Source organism: Haliaeetus albicilla, chromosome 18 (assembly GCF_947461875.1).
Source record: "Haliaeetus albicilla chromosome 18, bHalAlb1.1, whole genome shotgun sequence".
Classification (NCBI taxonomy): Eukaryota; Metazoa; Chordata; class Aves; order Accipitriformes; family Accipitridae; genus Haliaeetus; species Haliaeetus albicilla.
Window position 1 is genome coordinate 1,472,890 of NC_091500.1, and position 16,842 is coordinate 1,489,731.

General features: G+C 59.6%; 2 protein-coding genes across 6 annotated transcripts in view; one reads left to right on the forward strand and one right to left on the reverse strand.

Annotated features, from left to right (window-relative positions):
• The first annotated feature begins 574 nt into the window (after positions 1–574).
• CHRNA2 (cholinergic receptor nicotinic alpha 2 subunit) lies at positions 575–8,958 on the forward strand. Its single transcript, XM_069805465.1, has 7 exons — positions 575–716; positions 2,607–2,964; positions 4,184–4,338; positions 5,077–5,121; positions 5,341–5,450; positions 5,845–6,940; positions 7,517–8,958. The coding sequence occupies exons 2-7, from the start codon at positions 2,772–2,774 to the stop codon at positions 7,640–7,642; spliced, it is 1,725 nt and encodes a 574-aa protein (XP_069661566.1). The 5' UTR covers positions 575–716; positions 2,607–2,771; the 3' UTR covers positions 7,643–8,958.
• Positions 8,959–9,646: 688 nt separating this feature from the next.
• Positions 9,647–16,842, reverse strand: part of PTK2B (protein tyrosine kinase 2 beta) — a 30,040-nt gene continuing 22,844 nt past the window's right edge. For 2 of the 5 annotated variants that reach the window (XM_069805460.1, XM_069805464.1), the window contains exons 19-31: positions 16,564–16,664; positions 16,332–16,421; positions 15,590–15,794; positions 15,037–15,145; positions 14,833–14,898; positions 14,019–14,144; positions 13,094–13,240; positions 12,373–12,408; positions 12,058–12,085; positions 11,604–11,659; positions 11,218–11,361; positions 10,791–10,871; positions 9,647–10,703 (exon numbers count right to left, since the gene is read on the reverse strand). In XM_069805460.1, the coding sequence (XP_069661561.1) occupies positions 10,488–10,703; positions 10,791–10,871; positions 11,218–11,361; positions 11,604–11,659; positions 12,058–12,085; positions 12,373–12,408; positions 13,094–13,240; positions 14,019–14,144; positions 14,833–14,898; positions 15,037–15,145; positions 15,590–15,794; positions 16,332–16,421; positions 16,564–16,664 (1,405 nt within the window). In that variant the 3' untranslated portion in view covers positions 9,647–10,487. The remainder of the gene's footprint in view (positions 10,704–10,790; positions 10,872–11,217; positions 11,362–11,603; positions 11,660–12,057; positions 12,086–12,372; positions 12,409–13,093; positions 13,241–14,018; positions 14,145–14,832; positions 14,899–15,036; positions 15,146–15,589; positions 15,795–16,331; positions 16,422–16,563; positions 16,665–16,842) is intronic. The other 3 variants (XM_069805461.1, XM_069805463.1, XM_069805462.1) reach the window with 3 other exon arrangements.

A 16,842-nucleotide genomic window follows, 5' to 3' on the forward strand; every position in this document is an offset into this window, starting at 1 on the left:
GACGTCGCCGCTCCCTGGAGCTGCCCTGCAGCCCACAGGCAGGTTGGCACTAAACCCCCAGCCTGGGGCTGTGGGGCAAATGGGGAAACCCTGGTCTGGGGGGGACTGGGGCAAGCAGCCCCTTGCTTCCCCCCACCGGTACAAGAGCCTGGACCTTTGAAATGCCCCCTGCGATGCCCCCTGCAATACCGTGTGTGATGCCCCATGCAATGCCCTGCGATGCCCCCTGCAATACCCCAAGCAATGTTTCCTGCACTGCCCCATTCTGTGCTCCGGCTCCACTTCTCCACAGCACTTTGGCTCCTGTTCTCCTTCCCTCTCCCTCCTCATCCTCACACATAAAGCCCAACACACCCTTCCCTCTCCCCCACCTTTAGTGGTGCCTTGGAAGAGACTGAGAAAACCCTGACAAATCCAGCCTTTTCCGACCCTGGGGAAGCTTTGGCAATGCACAGGGGGCAAGAAGGGCCGGGGGAGCCGATGCCCCCCAGCCTTCCTCCCCCTCATCTCCCTGCCTCCCCTCCTTCCCTGCCTGGGCATGGCTTTCCCTCCTCCCCCAGCCCCTGTCGTCACCGTCACTGCTTCGAGTAAGAGCTGAGACATCCTTCGCCGGAGCCCAGTCCTTGCCGGAGCCCTCCGCGGCACAGCATCCCAACCCCAGCACTGCCGAGGGAACAGGGAGCTTCGGGGACCCCTCCTTGCTCTCCCTGCAGCAGGTAAGGGGGTTCGTTGGGTCCAGGCTGGGTGGGAAGGAGAGAAGCTGTTTTTCCCTGCAAATATCCATGATTAAAGCTGTTTGCAGAGTGCCCAGGATGGTCGGGGAGCGATGGGGAGGCAGCGGCAGGGAAAGTTTCCCAGCTCTGCATGAAGTTACCATCTAAAAATGGAAAATCCCCCGCTGCCTGCCTTTAAAATCCAATAAATAAGTTAGTTATTCTTGCTGCCTCCCTGACTGCACTTCGGGATGCCGAGAGCTTCGCCGGGCTCGCCGTGGTCACCGGCATCCTCCGGTCCAGCCTTTAGCATCCGCACGGGGCAGGTTTCTGCATCCCTTCAGGAAAGTGGCTGGCAAGTACCAGCATTTTGCAGGCACGTAGGTGCCTCCCGGGGCATCTCTGCTGCAGGGTCAGCGTGCCTCAAACCGAGCGCTTTGTGCCATGGAGCAATGGGAAATCCATCAGGGAAACGGTTTGGATGCAGGGAGGCAAGGCAGGGCTGTAGGTAAAGGTCAGGCAGGAGGGTAGGGCTGCCCACCCCGCTGCCAGGCTCTGCCTGTGTGGTCTCCCACCCATGCAGCCCCCTGCCCGCTCACCTACCCATCCCCACTGTGACCCACGGGTGCATGTCCTGCGTGGGCTCCTCTCCACCCGTGTGCCCCCCAAACCCCCTTCGCCCCGTACAGGCGGTTTCAGGCACAGCTTTGCATCACCCAGGGCACCTCCTTCCCCTCTCCAGTGTCTATCAGAGCTTTGGGGAAATCCCCACTCGTGTGACCCTATAACCAAGCCCAGAGTGGGAGCAGCTCCCCCAGCACCCCCCGTACTCTCCGGTATATTTAGATATCTCAGCCAGAAGAGGCACATCCATAATTTTCTCTCCAGCTCAGCACAGAGGACAGTGTTTCTCCTCCTGTTTACCCCCCCCTCCACCATCCTTGTATTAATCAATTGAAAATTGCACAGAAGACGATGATGAGTTCAGGAGGGCTGCATGATTTCACCGGGGCAGGGAGGATTTTAAGCTAAAGGAGCTGCTTCTTTAGCAACATCAGTGCTGGACTGAGAACCTCCTTCCCTTCACGGATGGAAACAGTTGCCTCCCGGCGAGGGGAGGCTGCTCCTGGGGGTACGGGTCAAGTGTGGAGGAGTCACCTTGTAAGCAGGAACAGATTTCGGGACCTCTGCAGAGCAAGTGATTTTCCCTTTTTGCAGAGATTTGCCTTGCCGGGGAGGGGAACCAAACACATCCATGGATGGATGGATGGATGCATAGGTAGATGGGTGCATGGATAGATGGATGAATGCATGCATGGATGGATGAACAGATGCATGGATGGATGGATGGATGGATGAGGGTGGATGATGAAAGGATGATCTCTCTTCTCAGAGGTGAGTGGTACTGGGGAAACCGGCCTCAGGAGCCCGTTCGGGGCAGTGCAGCCTCTTGGAGCAGCTGAGATGCTTCCCCCTCCCTTGCTCCCAGGGCATGAAGGAGCTTCGAGTCAGGGAGGGCAGAAGGATGGTTGAAACCAGTTATTTTCTGGTCATCTCAGTGAAAGTTGAAGCATTGGGCTCCATCTCTGCTATTAAGTCATGCGGGGACAGACCTGGGCTCCCCATCGCTTTAACTCACGGGGTCCAGCTGCCTGGCTGTGACCATCGCTGACCAGATTCACTCCCTGCCTGCCCGAGGAGCGCTCGTGAAATGGGGAGCAGATGCTTTGGGGACATTTTCCCTTGACTCTGCCATGGTGCCACCTTGGGTCAACTCCAAGCCCCGCTTGCAGCTGGAAGCGGCTTTGAGGGAACCACAGCGGGACCGTCACCTCCCAGACCTCCACCATGGTGGCATCGCCGTGACAGTGCCGCTCTCTGCTGTCTTTCCAGGAATTAAATTTGGGGCAGGTGACTTGGTGGAGCATCCCGACCCACGCACTCTGGCCTGGCTGTGTCCCTGCTGAGGCTCTCCCAGCCCACATCCAGCTCCATCCATGGCTCTTCCAGCACTCACTAACAGTGGGGACACACAGGACACCCCGTCAGAGGTCCCCTATGGTGGCTTTCCCTGCTGAGCCTCCACTCCCACCACCATCTCAGCTCATCGCTCCCCCTGGTCCCTCCCGGGGGGTTTTGCAAACTGCTCCAGGGATGGGATCCATGGGGGACACCAGCACAGGGAGCATGGGGCGGCTGTCCCATGGCATCACCCCCTTCATCGTGTGGTGCTTCGTCACCTTGCATGCAGGTAAGGGCAGCTCTGGCTTTCCCTGGGGTACCTGAATTTTCTTTGCTTGAGCCCTGCCTTCCCATGGGTGTCACCCACTGGGACCCTGGCAGGAGGGGTAAATTTGGGGAGAGAGAAGGGGAAGCTGAGGGGCTGTGCCCATGGAAAACCAGTTCTCTTCCAGTTTACCCCCATGCAGTCTCGCAGCATGCCCAGTCTCCACACTGGCATGATGTCCCCCACCGCACACTGAGCTAGGACGGGGTTCGTGTCTTTGCAGAGCAGCTTGCCGCCACCCAGACACTTGGGTGGGGGTGGTCTGCTCTGGGTCATCCCCCCCCAGGGGATGTACCTCTGGGACCCCAGATCCATCCTGTGTAAGCTAGAAATGTGGGAGAGAAGGAAAAAAAATGGATTTTGCTTCCACCTGCTGTCAATGCAAGACTTCCCATGAGCTGGGCATCTTGCTTGCCCCTTCACTTGGGACCAGCCCTCCCCACCACCTCTAAGACCCTCAATCCCTGGCCAAAGTACAACACCCAGGGCCCTTGCTGGGCTTGCCTGCCCGGTGGGGAGACTTTGCATGGGGCATGGGGCATGCTATGGGGCCGTGCACCTCCTTCTTCAGGGCAGAGCCATCCGTACAATGTCTCTTTGGTTGCATTTCACTGTGCAAAGCCCTCCCTCCCCCCCTCCTGCCATCCCTCCCTCCCTCCCTCGGCCTCCCTCGACTTGCTGGTGGAAATTTATGGGGCTCTGCAGTGAGAGCAAGGACGGCCGAGCGATGCACTGAAGACCAACGCCAACAATTTCTAGGCAGAGCAAAGAGCGTTGCACTCCTTCTCAGCCCTGCCTCCAGCCCAGCCTGAGGGATGGCCTCTGGGCAGGCTGCAGCGGTCCCAAGGACTGCGTCAGCCTCCACCTTGCAAAGCTGAACCAGTTAGCACCAGTAAGAGCAGCTGGAGGGGACTGGGAGAGGGACCTCAGGCACGCAAGAGTGGGATTTTCTCGGCCAGGTTGACCTTGCACCGCTCTCTGCTCCTTGGGAGGAGCACGGGGCAGCTCTGAGGAGGGCTAATTCCCCTCTCCCCATCCCAAAGTGGGGTTTAGCATCCCCGCCTGCTGCAGCAGAGAGGGGGCTTGCCCAGAATGGGGACCCATTTTCAGTGGGGTGCAGGGGTGTGGAAAGGGGGGTCAGCAAGCTCTCCCCCACCCTGACTCCATGCCCATCTCCCCACAGCCGCCTGCCTGCGGGACCAGCCTGGCAGCCACGCTGAGGAGCGTCTCTTCAAGCATCTTTTCACCGGCTACAACCGCTGGTCACGGCCGGTGCCCAACACCTCCGATGTGGTCATCGTGAAGTTCGGGCTCTCCATTGCGCAGCTGATCGACGTGGTGCGTAGCCCACTGAGGGGGACCCCAGTCCCGCGTCGTGTCTATCTTTTCACCAGTTGGTCCTACTGGTCTGCCAGACCAGGACCTGGGGACCCTGGTAGGAGGTGGGGTTCAGGCACCAGCAACCTCCTGGCCATCTCCAGCAGGCGACAAACCACCCACTGTGCCCCCCTCAGACCTCCAACGAGTGGGCTGCACCCCTCCTCTCCATCCCAAACCCTCCCTTCTCCTGACAGCAGGAGACCACCAAGGAAAACTGCAGTTCTCCATCCTTGCCATGTCCTTATCCAACATCTACCTGCCCCGGGGCACCTCTGGGATTGTGTGTCTATCCCTCCCTCACTCATTCCTCCCATGCACACCCATCCATCTGTCCACCCATCAACCCATCCATCTATCCACCTCTCTACCTATCCATCTGTCCACCTAGCAACCTATCAACACATCCATCAGTCCACCTGTCCATCTCTTCTATCCATGTGCATTTGTCCATCCATCAGAGCGGCTGAGCTCTACACTACAAAATGCTATTTCTTGCTGCCATCTAGTGAGCAGATAGCACAGGGAAATAGAGTGTCTCCTTGGACTTGTACTGGTACCAGTTGCTCCCAGAAGCTGAACCCCAGAAGCAGAGGGCAGAAAGTGAAAGCAGTAATCTGGGGGCCAGTGCATTGATGGGACAAAGCCTTGGGCTCTCGCTGCCTGTCTCCTCTCACCTCTCCCTCTTCCCCACCGCAGGATGAAAAGAACCAAATGATGACCACAAATGTCTGGCTGAAGCAGGTAGGAGCCTGTTCCCTCTCTGGGGCAAGGGCAGGAGCGTGTCACGGAGGGTACAGCCTTTGGGGCAGAGACACCCTGCCCAGGGGGGCTTGGTGGCATCTCCATGGTGCTGTTCCTGGAGGGATGCTGCCAGAGGAGGAGGAAGAAGGTGGCATTGGACAGCTCGGTCCCACCAGACCCAGGGCCACCTGATGCCCTCCCCTCCATGTCTCCCTCCAGGAGTGGAGTGACTACAAGCTGCGCTGGGACCCGGCAGAGTTTGACAATGTCACCTCCATCCGGGTGCCCTCTGAGATGATCTGGATCCCCGACATCGTGCTCTACAACAAGTGAGTGACGCTGCCAGGATGGGGCATCCTTAGGGCCAGCTCCCCCTTTCCCTTCCCTTTCCATCCCTGCAGCTCATCCCATCCCATCCCATCCCGGCAGCTCCCCACCACTGCCAGCTCCCCTGGGCCTCCTGCTCTCCATCCCACCCCACTGGTAAGGATGCAAATCAGTCTTCATCCATCTCCCCATGTCTGGTGCTCGTGCTCCCACCCATCTCCATGCTCCAGATGATGCCCAGGAGGGTGAACCCAGCACTGTGCAGGGATGCACGATGAGACCACAGCCTCAAATCAAGGCTCATACCAGCCCTGAGAGCTGAGGGAGCTCCTGGCCCTATTTCTTGGGGGAAACAATTCATCCTCCTCTGATCTTCACATCTCTCCATGCCTGCAGTGCCGACGGGGAGTTCGCCGTGACCCACATGACGAAGGCCCACCTCTTCTCCAATGGGAAGGTGAAGTGGGTGCCTCCTGCCATCTACAAGAGCTCGTGCAGCATCGACGTCACCTTCTTCCCCTTCGACCAGCAGAACTGCAAGATGAAGTTCGGCTCCTGGACCTACGACAAGGCCAAGATTGACCTGGAGAACATGGACCATCACGTGGACCTCAAGGATTACTGGGAGAGCGGTGAGTGGGCCATCATAAATGCCATCGGCACCTATAACTCCAAGAAGTATGACTGCTGCACGGAGATCTACCCCGACATCACCTTCTGCTTCGTCATCCGTCGCCTCCCGCTCTTCTACACCATCAATCTCATCATACCCTGCCTGCTTATCTCCTGCCTGACCGTGCTGGTCTTCTACCTGCCCTCCGACTGCGGGGAGAAGATCACCCTCTGCATCTCTGTCCTGCTGTCCCTCACTGTCTTCCTGCTGCTCATCACGGAAATCATCCCGTCCACCTCGCTGGTCATCCCTCTCATCGGCGAGTACCTCCTCTTCACCATGATCTTCGTCACGCTCTCCATCATCATCACTGTGTTCGTCCTCAACGTCCACCACCGCTCCCCCAGCACCCACACGATGCCCTGCTGGGTGCGTAGCTTCTTCCTCGACTTCATCCCTCGCTGGCTCTTTATGAAGAGACCCCCGGTGCTGCCTCCCTCCGAGGGGACCGCCGGGCAGTACGACCTCCCGGGGACGAGGCTCAGCACCTCCCGGTGCTGGCTGGAGACCGATGTGGATGACAAGTGGGATGAGGAGGAGGAAGAGGAGGAGGAGGAGGAAGAGGAGGAGGAGAAGACGTACCCCAGCCGCATGTCCCAGGCGGACTCCCATGGCCAGGGCACCCAGTGCCGCTACAGCTGCGGGCGCCAAGCTGGGAAGGCGTCGGGGGGCTCAGCCCCCCAGGTGCCCCCCAAGGAGGAGGAGGAGGAGGAGGTGGGCTCGGACCGGGGGCTGATGCTGTCCCCCAGCATCCTGAAGGCCCTGGAAGGAGTGCAGTACATCGCGGACCACCTGCGAGCCGAGGATGCCGACTTCTCGGTGAGTGGGTGCCCCTGAGGGCTGGAGGGTGAGGGGGGGTCCCCTACCCTGGGTGCTGCCTCCTGCCAGTTGTACCTCCATGGCGGGGGGTCAGTGCTGGGACCCCCGGTTGGTTTCCTGCCTGCTGAGGACCCAAAGCCAGGGAGAAGATCAATGACCACCTCCTGGGAGATGTCTGGTTCACAGGGTCAGCTGAGGGTTCCTCCAGCTCCCGTCCCTGCTGGCTGCAGGGATGGTGGAAGTCCCTCTCCTGCCCGTGGTGTCCTGCCCTCGGAGAGCAGAAATGGCCCAGCCTGCCCTGCTGGGACCCTGCTCAGAGGCTGCACCCCTCTTTTTAGCCAGGTGGTTTCAGAAAACCCTGGGTGGGATTAGTTCTGCCCCAAGAAACCTCCCCAGGGAGGTCCGCCCCCCAGTCCTGCTGCTCCAGGGATTTCCCAAGACACAGGGTATCTCCTCACCCTGAAGCAAACCATGGATGCAGAGCAAGCCCCGGGTGGTCTCCTAACCCAAAGGGGTCCTCAAAAATGGGGGGGCTGCATCCTCTACCCACACTCACAGACCCTTTTTGCTCGGCAGGTGAAGGAGGACTGGAAGTATGTGGCCATGGTGATCGACCGCATCTTCCTCTGGATGTTCATCATCGTCTGCTTGCTGGGCACCGTGGGGCTCTTCCTCCCGCCCTACATGGCAGGGATGATCTAGGGGCCGGGCCAGGCTGCGATGGGGACGGCGGGCGATGCATGCTCCCTTCTCCCGGGGAGTGGGCATGGTGGTGCCCACGTCCAGCCGGACCCTTGCCTCTCCCTGGGAGGACCCGGTTGCAACCACGGAGGACCCTCGGATGGGAAATGCAGGGTGAAGCAAGGGCTGTGCCAAGGGGTGACCTGGGGATGATGGGGAGGGACGGCTGCCTGTCATCCTACCCGGTTGCAGCAGTCCTGGGATCAGGGAAGGCATGGCACAGCTTTTCTGTTGCCCAAGCACAGGCTGGAGGCATCTGAGAGGCATCTGCTTCCTTGAGCTGCTGCAAGTCCTACCCAAAACCCGAGAGCTGTGTCTGGTTGTGACTCCAACGTGCTGGGCAAGAAGAGGGGACCTCACAGCTGCTTTAGGACGCGTCCTGACCACAGGGTGCTCAGGACCACAGGCTGGCGCAGCCATGCATGATGTGAGGCAGATGATAACGCTTCAGATGGTCTATGCAGAAGGGGTATGGTTGTGGGATGGAGGTCCCTGCTGAGCCGCATGGCTTGGGGGTCTCTGCTCTGCAAAGCCCAGCCCAGGTGCAGACCCTCTGCAACCCGCCAGCACGAGTGGTTGCTTCCACACCATCCCACACCAGAGGTCGGAGTGGCAGGGAGACGGGAACAGCCCACCCAAAAATGTGGGTGGTTTGGAAGGGAAAGACCACCCTGCAGAGCGGGATAACCCACCCGGCCACGGCCAGATGATGCCCATGGACCCTGGGAGCTTGGGGTGCTGCCTGGTGCCGAGGCTGGTGGACTTAGCTGGCGTGGGGGCAACCTGCACTGCCGAGGTCCATCCCGAGCAAATCCTCCTCTCCATCCCATGTCAGATCCCAGACCGCCTGGCTCTGATGTCTGCTGCCATCCAGCTTTTAATTTCTAGCTTCCATATATCCTAAAGGGCATCTACTCTCTGCTCCCATGTCCTCAGAGACACCAGGATTTTCCAGCAATGTTTTCTCCTCCAGGAGACCAACCCAGGCATTGCGGTGCTGGATGCAGTCCGAGAGGTTTCAGAAAACACTTTGTGCTTTCAGGAGCGAAATGGGCTGGAATAAAGGGTGCCACGAAAGGACGTGCACATCCCGAGGGTGTTGCAGCTGCTCATGCAGCCTCTGGTGCTGGCAGGCTGGCTCAGGCGTGCGCACAGCTGGCTGAGAAATGAGATGTGCGAGGGAGCGAGTGCCTGGGCACGGCTGGCTGGATGCGTGCGTGGGTAGACGTGCGTGCGTCTCTAACCCGGTATGCATGAGCTTTAGGGCTCTGCAGAGCCAGGAGGACAATTTCTGGCTTGGCTGGGGCTGCATCTCCTTAGGGTGATGCAGGGATGTTGGCTGGAGGTGAATAGGATGGGATACCCAGCGAACAGGGCACTGCCAGCCATGGCACAGCTTCAGCAGCCCTCACCGTGATGGGGCAGAGGGGGGGACTTGCTCCCCTTCCCATCTTAATCCCTGCAGCCCCTCTTGCCAGCACCCACCACCCCGCTCAGCTCAGCCCTGCCTGGCTGATGAGGCCACCAAGGCACAAGCTGTGGGGTGACCACCCCCAGTGTGGCAGTAGATCCCAAGCCTCCTTCTTTTGTGGGGAACGCATCTTCATGGCTGCGCTATCCCACATAAACCACTTCCCAGCAGCCTCCACCATGAATTACCACCTGTGATTTCCTGACGGTCTTTGAAAAGCAGAAGTCTGCAGATACTCTCACTAGCAAGCCTTGGGGTGGGAGCAGGGGGAGCCCAGGACCCTCGTGTGGATTGTGGGGTCAACGGGAGGGAAATGGGGTTCCAGAGGGGACGTGGATGCAGCAGACCCACATTCTCCCCAGCAGCTCCTCTGGGGATGCTACCACTGGGACAGCTGGGAGGTCTGACCAGCATGACCCTTAACTCTTTCTAAAGAGGTGCTGGTGACCAGGGGACTTGTCCTGGGGGGTGACAGGCAAGCACAGGCACAGCAGGACTTTGTGCGTGGTTTATCTCAGCCAGAATGAACAGCGTTGTGGGAAGATGCTGGGGAAAAGCCCAAACCGTACGGTTTCCAACTCAAAAGCACAAACCGAACAGAGACTTGGTTTGCCATCGTTGCTTACACAGAGCAGCTCGGAGAAAACTCAGCTGGAAGAGGCACCGTTCTCCTGGTTTGTGTCACTGAAGGCTGCGGTTCGTGGGGTCCCATCCCTCCCCGTGCTCTGCGGGTTTGGGGCCGGGCGTGCTCCGGCCACGGGCGCTGGAACCGGCTCCGCCACGGCACGCAGACCCGCTTCCCATCATTAAATAAACTCTTCTATACAATGTACAAGGAAACGCAAACAGTCCCTCCGGCCACCGTTCCGACGGCCCCTGGGGACCCCCGCTCGGCCCCCCGGGATGCCAGCTCCCCCAGCCGCCGTGCCCCCCCCGGCTCCCGGCAGCGAGGAGTGGGGTCCAGGTCCCCGTCGCGACATGCCGCCCGCGGCTGTCCGTCCTCGGAGGGGCCGAGGGACGGACACACGGACCTGCTGGCAGCCGGGGAGCAGGGAGCCGCCGAACCAGAGGGATCTTCAGCTGCCTTTGGGGACAGCCAGGTTCCCCCTCAGTCCTTTCCAGGGACGAGTCACCAGATGCCTCCCTTCTTCAGAAGACCGACGAGATGATGCTAAAGACATGAGTGGCTGCAGGAGGAGGGGGGACAGGGAGGGCAGGACAGCGAGGCCATGGGAGACACACAAAAGCCAGCTCCTCCGCGACGCTTTCCTCCCATCTCCGCCGACCGAAGCACGGCGGTCCCTCTTCTCTCCTTCCCCCTCTCCACCCCTGCCCTCACTCCAAGCACAGCTTCACCAGGTTGGCCTGGACCTTGGCTTGGTCCACGGCATCCAGGAGGTTCTTGGCATCCACGGCCAGGGTGTGGGAGGCCGTCAGCATCTGCCGCTTGCACTCTTCGCTCAGCGAGGTGACAGCGTTCTGCTGCGCCAGGCGCATCTTGTTGATGAGGTCGGCCAAGTCCTTGTTGAGCAGCTTCTGGGTCCCCTCGATCTGACCATGACACGCAGGGGTTACAGACAGGGGTGCCACCAGTGCACGGCCCCACGCCGGACCCCTTTCCCTCCTCCCCAGTCCTACCTCGGTGCGGGAGGCAGCAGGCAGGACAGGCAGGATCTCGTCAACGCTGCCGATCAGCTTCCGCAGGGACAGGCCCACGTTCTGCGGGGAGGGCAGCAGGGTTAGGATGGATCCAGGTACGGGCACAGGGAAGTGGTGCATGGGAATAGTCTGCGTCGCTAAGTCAAGGATCCCATTTGAGAGAGGGCCATGGTGGGAGACTCTCCCACTGTTGACACAAGGACCCAACGGAGGAGCAGGACGTGCTGGAAATGCTCCCACCATTGACCCAAGGACCCAGTGGAGGAGAAGGGCATGCTGGAAATGCTCCCTCCTATACGTGCAAGACCTTCCTGAGAAGGATGCTTGGTGGGAGCCACTCAGCAGTCTCATTTCCAACTCCCCCCCCCCACTCCCCATAGAAGCCCTGGTGTTGTCCCCTCCCTACCTTCACCACGAGGATGTACCCCTCCGGGGGCAGGAGGCTGATCTCGTTCTTCAGCTGCAGCACGGCCCGCACCAGGTCCATGACGTTGCTGTACACCGTGTCATCTGTGCGGTCCAGGTTGGCGGTGGGGGCTGGTTGGATGGACTGCCAGGGACCGAGGGGGCAAGGAGGGAAAGACCAACACTTATGGGGAGCCCTGGCCAGAACCATCCACCTCCCACCCACGACCCCGATGCTGCTGGGTCTGTCTGACCCCTTTGGGGCCTGGGGGAGACAGAAAAGTCCCATCCTGCAGATGCAGAGGGATGATGGAGGTGGAGGAATGAGACTGTGGAGATGGAGGAGGAGGTCCAGGGCCACGGTGGCCCGATCCAGGGAGATCTTACCTGTGCCCCAAGTCTTGGAGGCTTCTGGGGGGGGCCCGTGAACTCCGCTATGCCGTCAGTAAGGGAAAGGAAGGATAGTCACTCTGGCTGCTCCCACGGACACGTGGGCATGCTACAAGACCCCTGGGACCTGTGCCACGTCCCATACCAACCTGCAGCAGCATGTCCCACTGCAGCTGGACACCCTAACCCACCCTAACTGTGCCACCTCCCCGCAGGGTCAGACCCCCATGGACCCCCATGCCTGGGACAGGCAGACCCCTGCCTAGGGCAGGCAAAGCTGCTCCCCAGGATCTGGGATTTCTTTCATGGAAGATCCCAAAGCCAGGAGGGATACAGCCCCAAGGCTCCTCGCAGCTCAGCGCAGGGCTCCCTGCTCGCAGCCCCAAAGTGGGTGCTCCTGAGTGGGGGGGCCACAGGCAGCCCCACACCCTGTGCAGCTGTGGGCACTCACTGTAATCCGTCTCCTTCTCCGGGAGCAGCTGTGGGGGGAAGAAACAGCAAATGAGAGGCAGAAAGTCCTGGCTGGAGGCAGTGAAAAGAGAGGAGGCATCACCATCCCCTCCCAGGGCTTCTGGTGGGGAGCTCCACACCACCAGTATTTCACCCCAAAAACATTTTCAGATTAACTTTCCCAATGCAAGGGGCACATGTATAAATATTTATCGCCCATCCATGCCAAAGCAAATGAGGATCTCTGGACACCCCCAAAAGAAGGACCCCCTGCACCCAAGTATGACCCAGCTTCTCCAGGGCTGGCACCACTCACCGGAGGAGTGTTGTTGTTCATGAACACTGTCGGGTCCTGCAAAGGGGGAGAAGCTTTGTGAGAGGCATGGAAAAAAGGAAAAAGAGAGGAAAAAAGGGATTTTCCTGATTTCTGGGAGACTCATGAAACACATCACAGGAATGTATCTCTGCAGGGTCCAGGAATGTGGGAGGGGAAGGGGCTTCATGCCCATCGCTGGTCCCATCCCCTCCCATCCCATCACCCCTATCTGCTGCCTACCTGTTCCTGGGGCACCAGAAACCTCAAACTGCTGCTTAAAAAACCCCAAAGTTTAATTCAAGCATCTGACAGCCCCCGGGGGTGAGGGGAGTTGGGCTTTGCTTTATTGGCTGCATGAGTTGATCGAATAAAAGATTTTTAGTTTCCTTCCAAGCCTGTCTCACCACAAGCTGATGCATTAGTCACATGTTAGCTATCTCCAGTCCTTATTTCAAAAGCATTATAAAAGCTCATTAAGACACGATTGCAAGTATTTAAAAACTGCCCAACTTTCAAAATATTCATTTTGAAATGAAGCAGCTTCATGAGATTTTTATGGGTGCAGAAAATAAAGGGGTGCAAGAGGTTTGGCTGTTGGAATACCTGTTTCTCCAAGGGAAACTGGCTTTTCCAGCCATGAAGAGCAACCTCAACAGCTGCAGTGGCTCTTCCACCACCTTCATGAGGGTGCAAGAGCTGGAGGTAGCCCGAGGCCACTCACCAGGGACTTCTCCTCCTGCCGCAGCCACTGGTAGTCCTCCACCATCTGCTTCTGCTGCTTGTCCAGGACCTGCCGCATCTTCAGCCTCTCAATCTCCCAGAGCTTCTGAGCCTCCTCCCTGCTGCTGGGACGGAGGAAATCTTCCTCCTGGTGTGCAGAGCCGGCGGTGATGGACAAGGCTCAGGAGTCAAAGCCCCCCTCCCCAATTTCAGCACAGGAGCCGGAGCCCTGCTCCGTACATGCAAGCCATGCGCCAGACCCCAACAGCCACGAACCCCCAAACTGAATTTGGGGAGCACTTGGGTTTCCAGCAGAGAGAGGAAACCACTGGCTGGCCCCATATCTCCCACCACTGCATTCCGGCACTTTCCATGGGCAGCATGCATGGACCACCCTGGGGACGTGCTCAGCACCACAGCCGTCCCGGCACACCAGGCAGAGCATCGCAGGATGCGCCCCAACACCCAGCTCTGATTTTGGGGCTAATGTAACGGAGCTCAGGCTGCAAACCACCGCTGGCATTTCAGGTGACAATGCCGAGTGTGAAGACCTGACCCAAAGCCCCGAGGAGCGGCAGCCACCCATCCCCTGCCCATTTTTGGGGATGCCATGCCAGTTGCTCGTCCACCAACATGCCTTCACCGGGCTGTGCGTGCAAACATGCATGGCAGGGGGCTGGAGATACCCCAAAGCCCTTCACGATCTCGATCCCTCCAGCCCACAAACAGCACCCATGGGGTGGCAGGTTGGGAGCAACGCTGAGCTCAAAGCAGCGGAGGCGGCAGCACAGAGCGGAGCGTGGCGCAGCAAGCAACCCTCCGACCGAGCCTTCGCCTCCTGCGTGGTCCCCGGCATGCCTGGGATGAGGCCACCCGGGACTGGGATGTCCTCTGGATGCTGTGGGATGGGGGAATCCCTCTCTTACCCTCATGCTGTGGCGCTTGAAGACATTGTGGCGGTTGAGCGGTGGGGTGTGCAGGGAGTTGGCCGGAGACTGGTACTCGATGGGGCTGGTGAGCGTAGGCGAGCTGGCACACAGACCCTCGGGCACCTGCGGGCGGGCAGGGGGGGGCGGGCAGGGGGGAGCGGGCAGCGGGGCGATGCAGGCACAAACAAAGCCACGGGGGTTAGTGCGGACAGACGGAGCAGACAAGGCAGGGGAGAGCGGCTTTTGCACCAGGAGCAGCCTCTGCCCTCATGCCTGTCCGTGCAGCAGGAACGGGACCTTCCTCCCTGCTCGGCTCTTCCTCGCCCTGCGCATGGGCTTGAGACCTCCTGTGCTGCTGCCTGGACCCCTGTCCAGCCCCAAAAGAGCATCCAAAATAGTTGCTCTTGAGGGCTTCACCCTGGTGCTCCAGGGACCAGTACTGGGGTGGGTGACCTGTGGTCCCGCAGGGCAGCCAAACTCAGCCCCGGTAGCACCAGAGAGCAGCAAACCTCCTCTCCTCCCAGCCGAGCGTGCAAACCGGCTGGTGCCGAGCGTGCAAACTCCTGTTCCCTGGAACAAAAGCCTCTCTGCCAGCTCCGAGGGGCAGACAAAACACAGGGCAGGACAGGGCTGAGCCCCGAGCGGTGCGGTGTCCTGCTGGCAAGGCGGCGGGAGGCACTTGGTGATGGTGTGGGGCACCCTGGAGCCCCAAAAGCCATGAGCCCCTGAGGGCTCAAGCTCCAGGCAGGGCTTTCTGGCATTGATCCCCTTGCTCAGGTCCCTGTGGGATGCTTCGGCTGTGCAGCCTTACCTGGAACTGCAGCTTGGGAGCCAGGAGGTTGCTCTGGGGTGGTGGCTTGTACCTGGGTCTGCTGGGCTGCAGGGATTGGAGGAGGGAGAAACGTATGGTGGGTGCAAGATCAGGGAGGTCCCACTTCCACAGCACCCATTGGCAGGTCGAGTTGGGGAGATGAACCTGCCTGCGCTGCCTGCATGGGCTCTGCCCTCTCCTCACCTTTGGAGGTGGCTCCTGGAAGGATGGCGGCTCCAAGATTTTGGGAGGCCGGTGGCGGTTGTTCCTCTCCTGCTCCTTGGCCAGCTCCTTCTCCATCAGGTAAATGTCGCTGCAGGGGGAGATGGAGGGTGACAGCCCTGGGAGGGAGCCTTGGCACAGCCCCTCTGGCAGGGACGTATCTCCCATGCCCAGGGATGCTTGAGCTGGATGGACCATGGAAAACATGAGGGAGCAAGGAGGGATGGGAAGAGCAAAGGGAAAGGACTGGGAGGATGTAGCTTGGTCCCAGACGGCCACACCAGCTTCACCCTGGCTGGCCCCAGTGAGATGTGGGGTTAGGACTCCCCTGCAAGACCCCTCCCTGGGAAGCAAAGCATTTCCATTTCAGCCCAGGCACCACCACCCCAGGGGCAGATGGGCTCAAATCGTCTCAAATGGTCCTTTGAGTTCAGACTTGGCCAGAAAACTTCAGACCCAAAATCTTGCAGGGGTTCATGTTTCTCTTTCACCCACTTGCCCACCCCTCCATCAAACCACAGACCTCCCCGCTCACCTCAAGCTGCAAACCAAGTCCTTGAACTTGGGCCTTTCACTGGGGTCGTAGTCCCAGCAGCGCGTCATGAGGGTGTAGAGGACGGGTGGGCAGAGGTCAGGCTTGGGCAAGCGGTCGCCCCTCTCCAGCACCCCGATAACATCCTTGTTCTCCAGCCAGAAGAAGGGCTGCTTGCCGTAGCTCAGGATCTCCCACATGCACACGGCTGTGGGAGCAACAGGAGCAACCTCAACTGATGCTAGAGCTGGGGGACCAGACCCTCGCTTGCGTTTTTGGGGACCTGGTGACAGTGCCATGCTTTGCTGCGTGACACCAGGTCACTTGGCTGCTCGGCCTTTCTGGTCCCTCGGTGAAAAATGCAGAGGAAAGAGCTGCCTGCTCTCCCGGGGAGCTGCAAGGAGCCCAGCTCCTGGTTGTCGCTGGCCATAGGGCTGTTGGGGATGGACAGAGGGTCAGATGAGCACCAGAGGCCATGGGGATGGGCTGATAGGCAGGGGGATGGACATTTGCAGGGGGTAGAGTTTAACTCAGCCCCCCCGATGGTCTTGAATTCACTGGAGGAGGATGAAGCACCTCATGATGGTTGAACTGCAAGAGGCTCTGCCCCAGGAGCCCTTTCCCCAAGGGCAAGGCAGGAATAACTCCCCCGCTCCAGAGCAGGATTTGTCCCTGTGCATTAAAACAATGCCACGGGAGGCGGATGAAGCCCAGGACCCCGCTCCATCCCCGTCCCACCACGTACCAAACATCCAGACATCGCTGGCTGTTGTGAAGCGGCGGAAATTGATGGATTCAGGTGACATCCACTTGATGGGGAGACGGGTGATGGATGCTGGAGGGAGAGACAAGAAGGTGGCTGTGCTCGCTGCGGGGGGGATGGAGCAGCCCCAGCACAGGCAGGGCAGCGAGGTGTCACCACGGTCTCTGTGCTCACAGGGTTGAAGCGAGCCCCAACCCCATCACGCAGCTCTTACCTTTGTAGTATTCCTCATCCTCGATGTACCTGGAGAGCCCGAAGTCGCCCAGCTTCACGCACTCTGGGGAGGCCACCAGGATGTTCCTCACGGCAATATCCCTGCAAGGAGAGAGACCCTTGGCTGGGGAGAAGGGACGGAGAAGGGATGGAGAAGGCGAGCTCAAACCTGGGCAACCAGCTCATCCAGCTGCAGAAAGGGTGTGCAGCAAAGGATGCTGCCAGTCTCTCCCTCTGCCCGCTCCTACTCCCCACCTGCCTGTCCCCCCAGCCGGTCCCT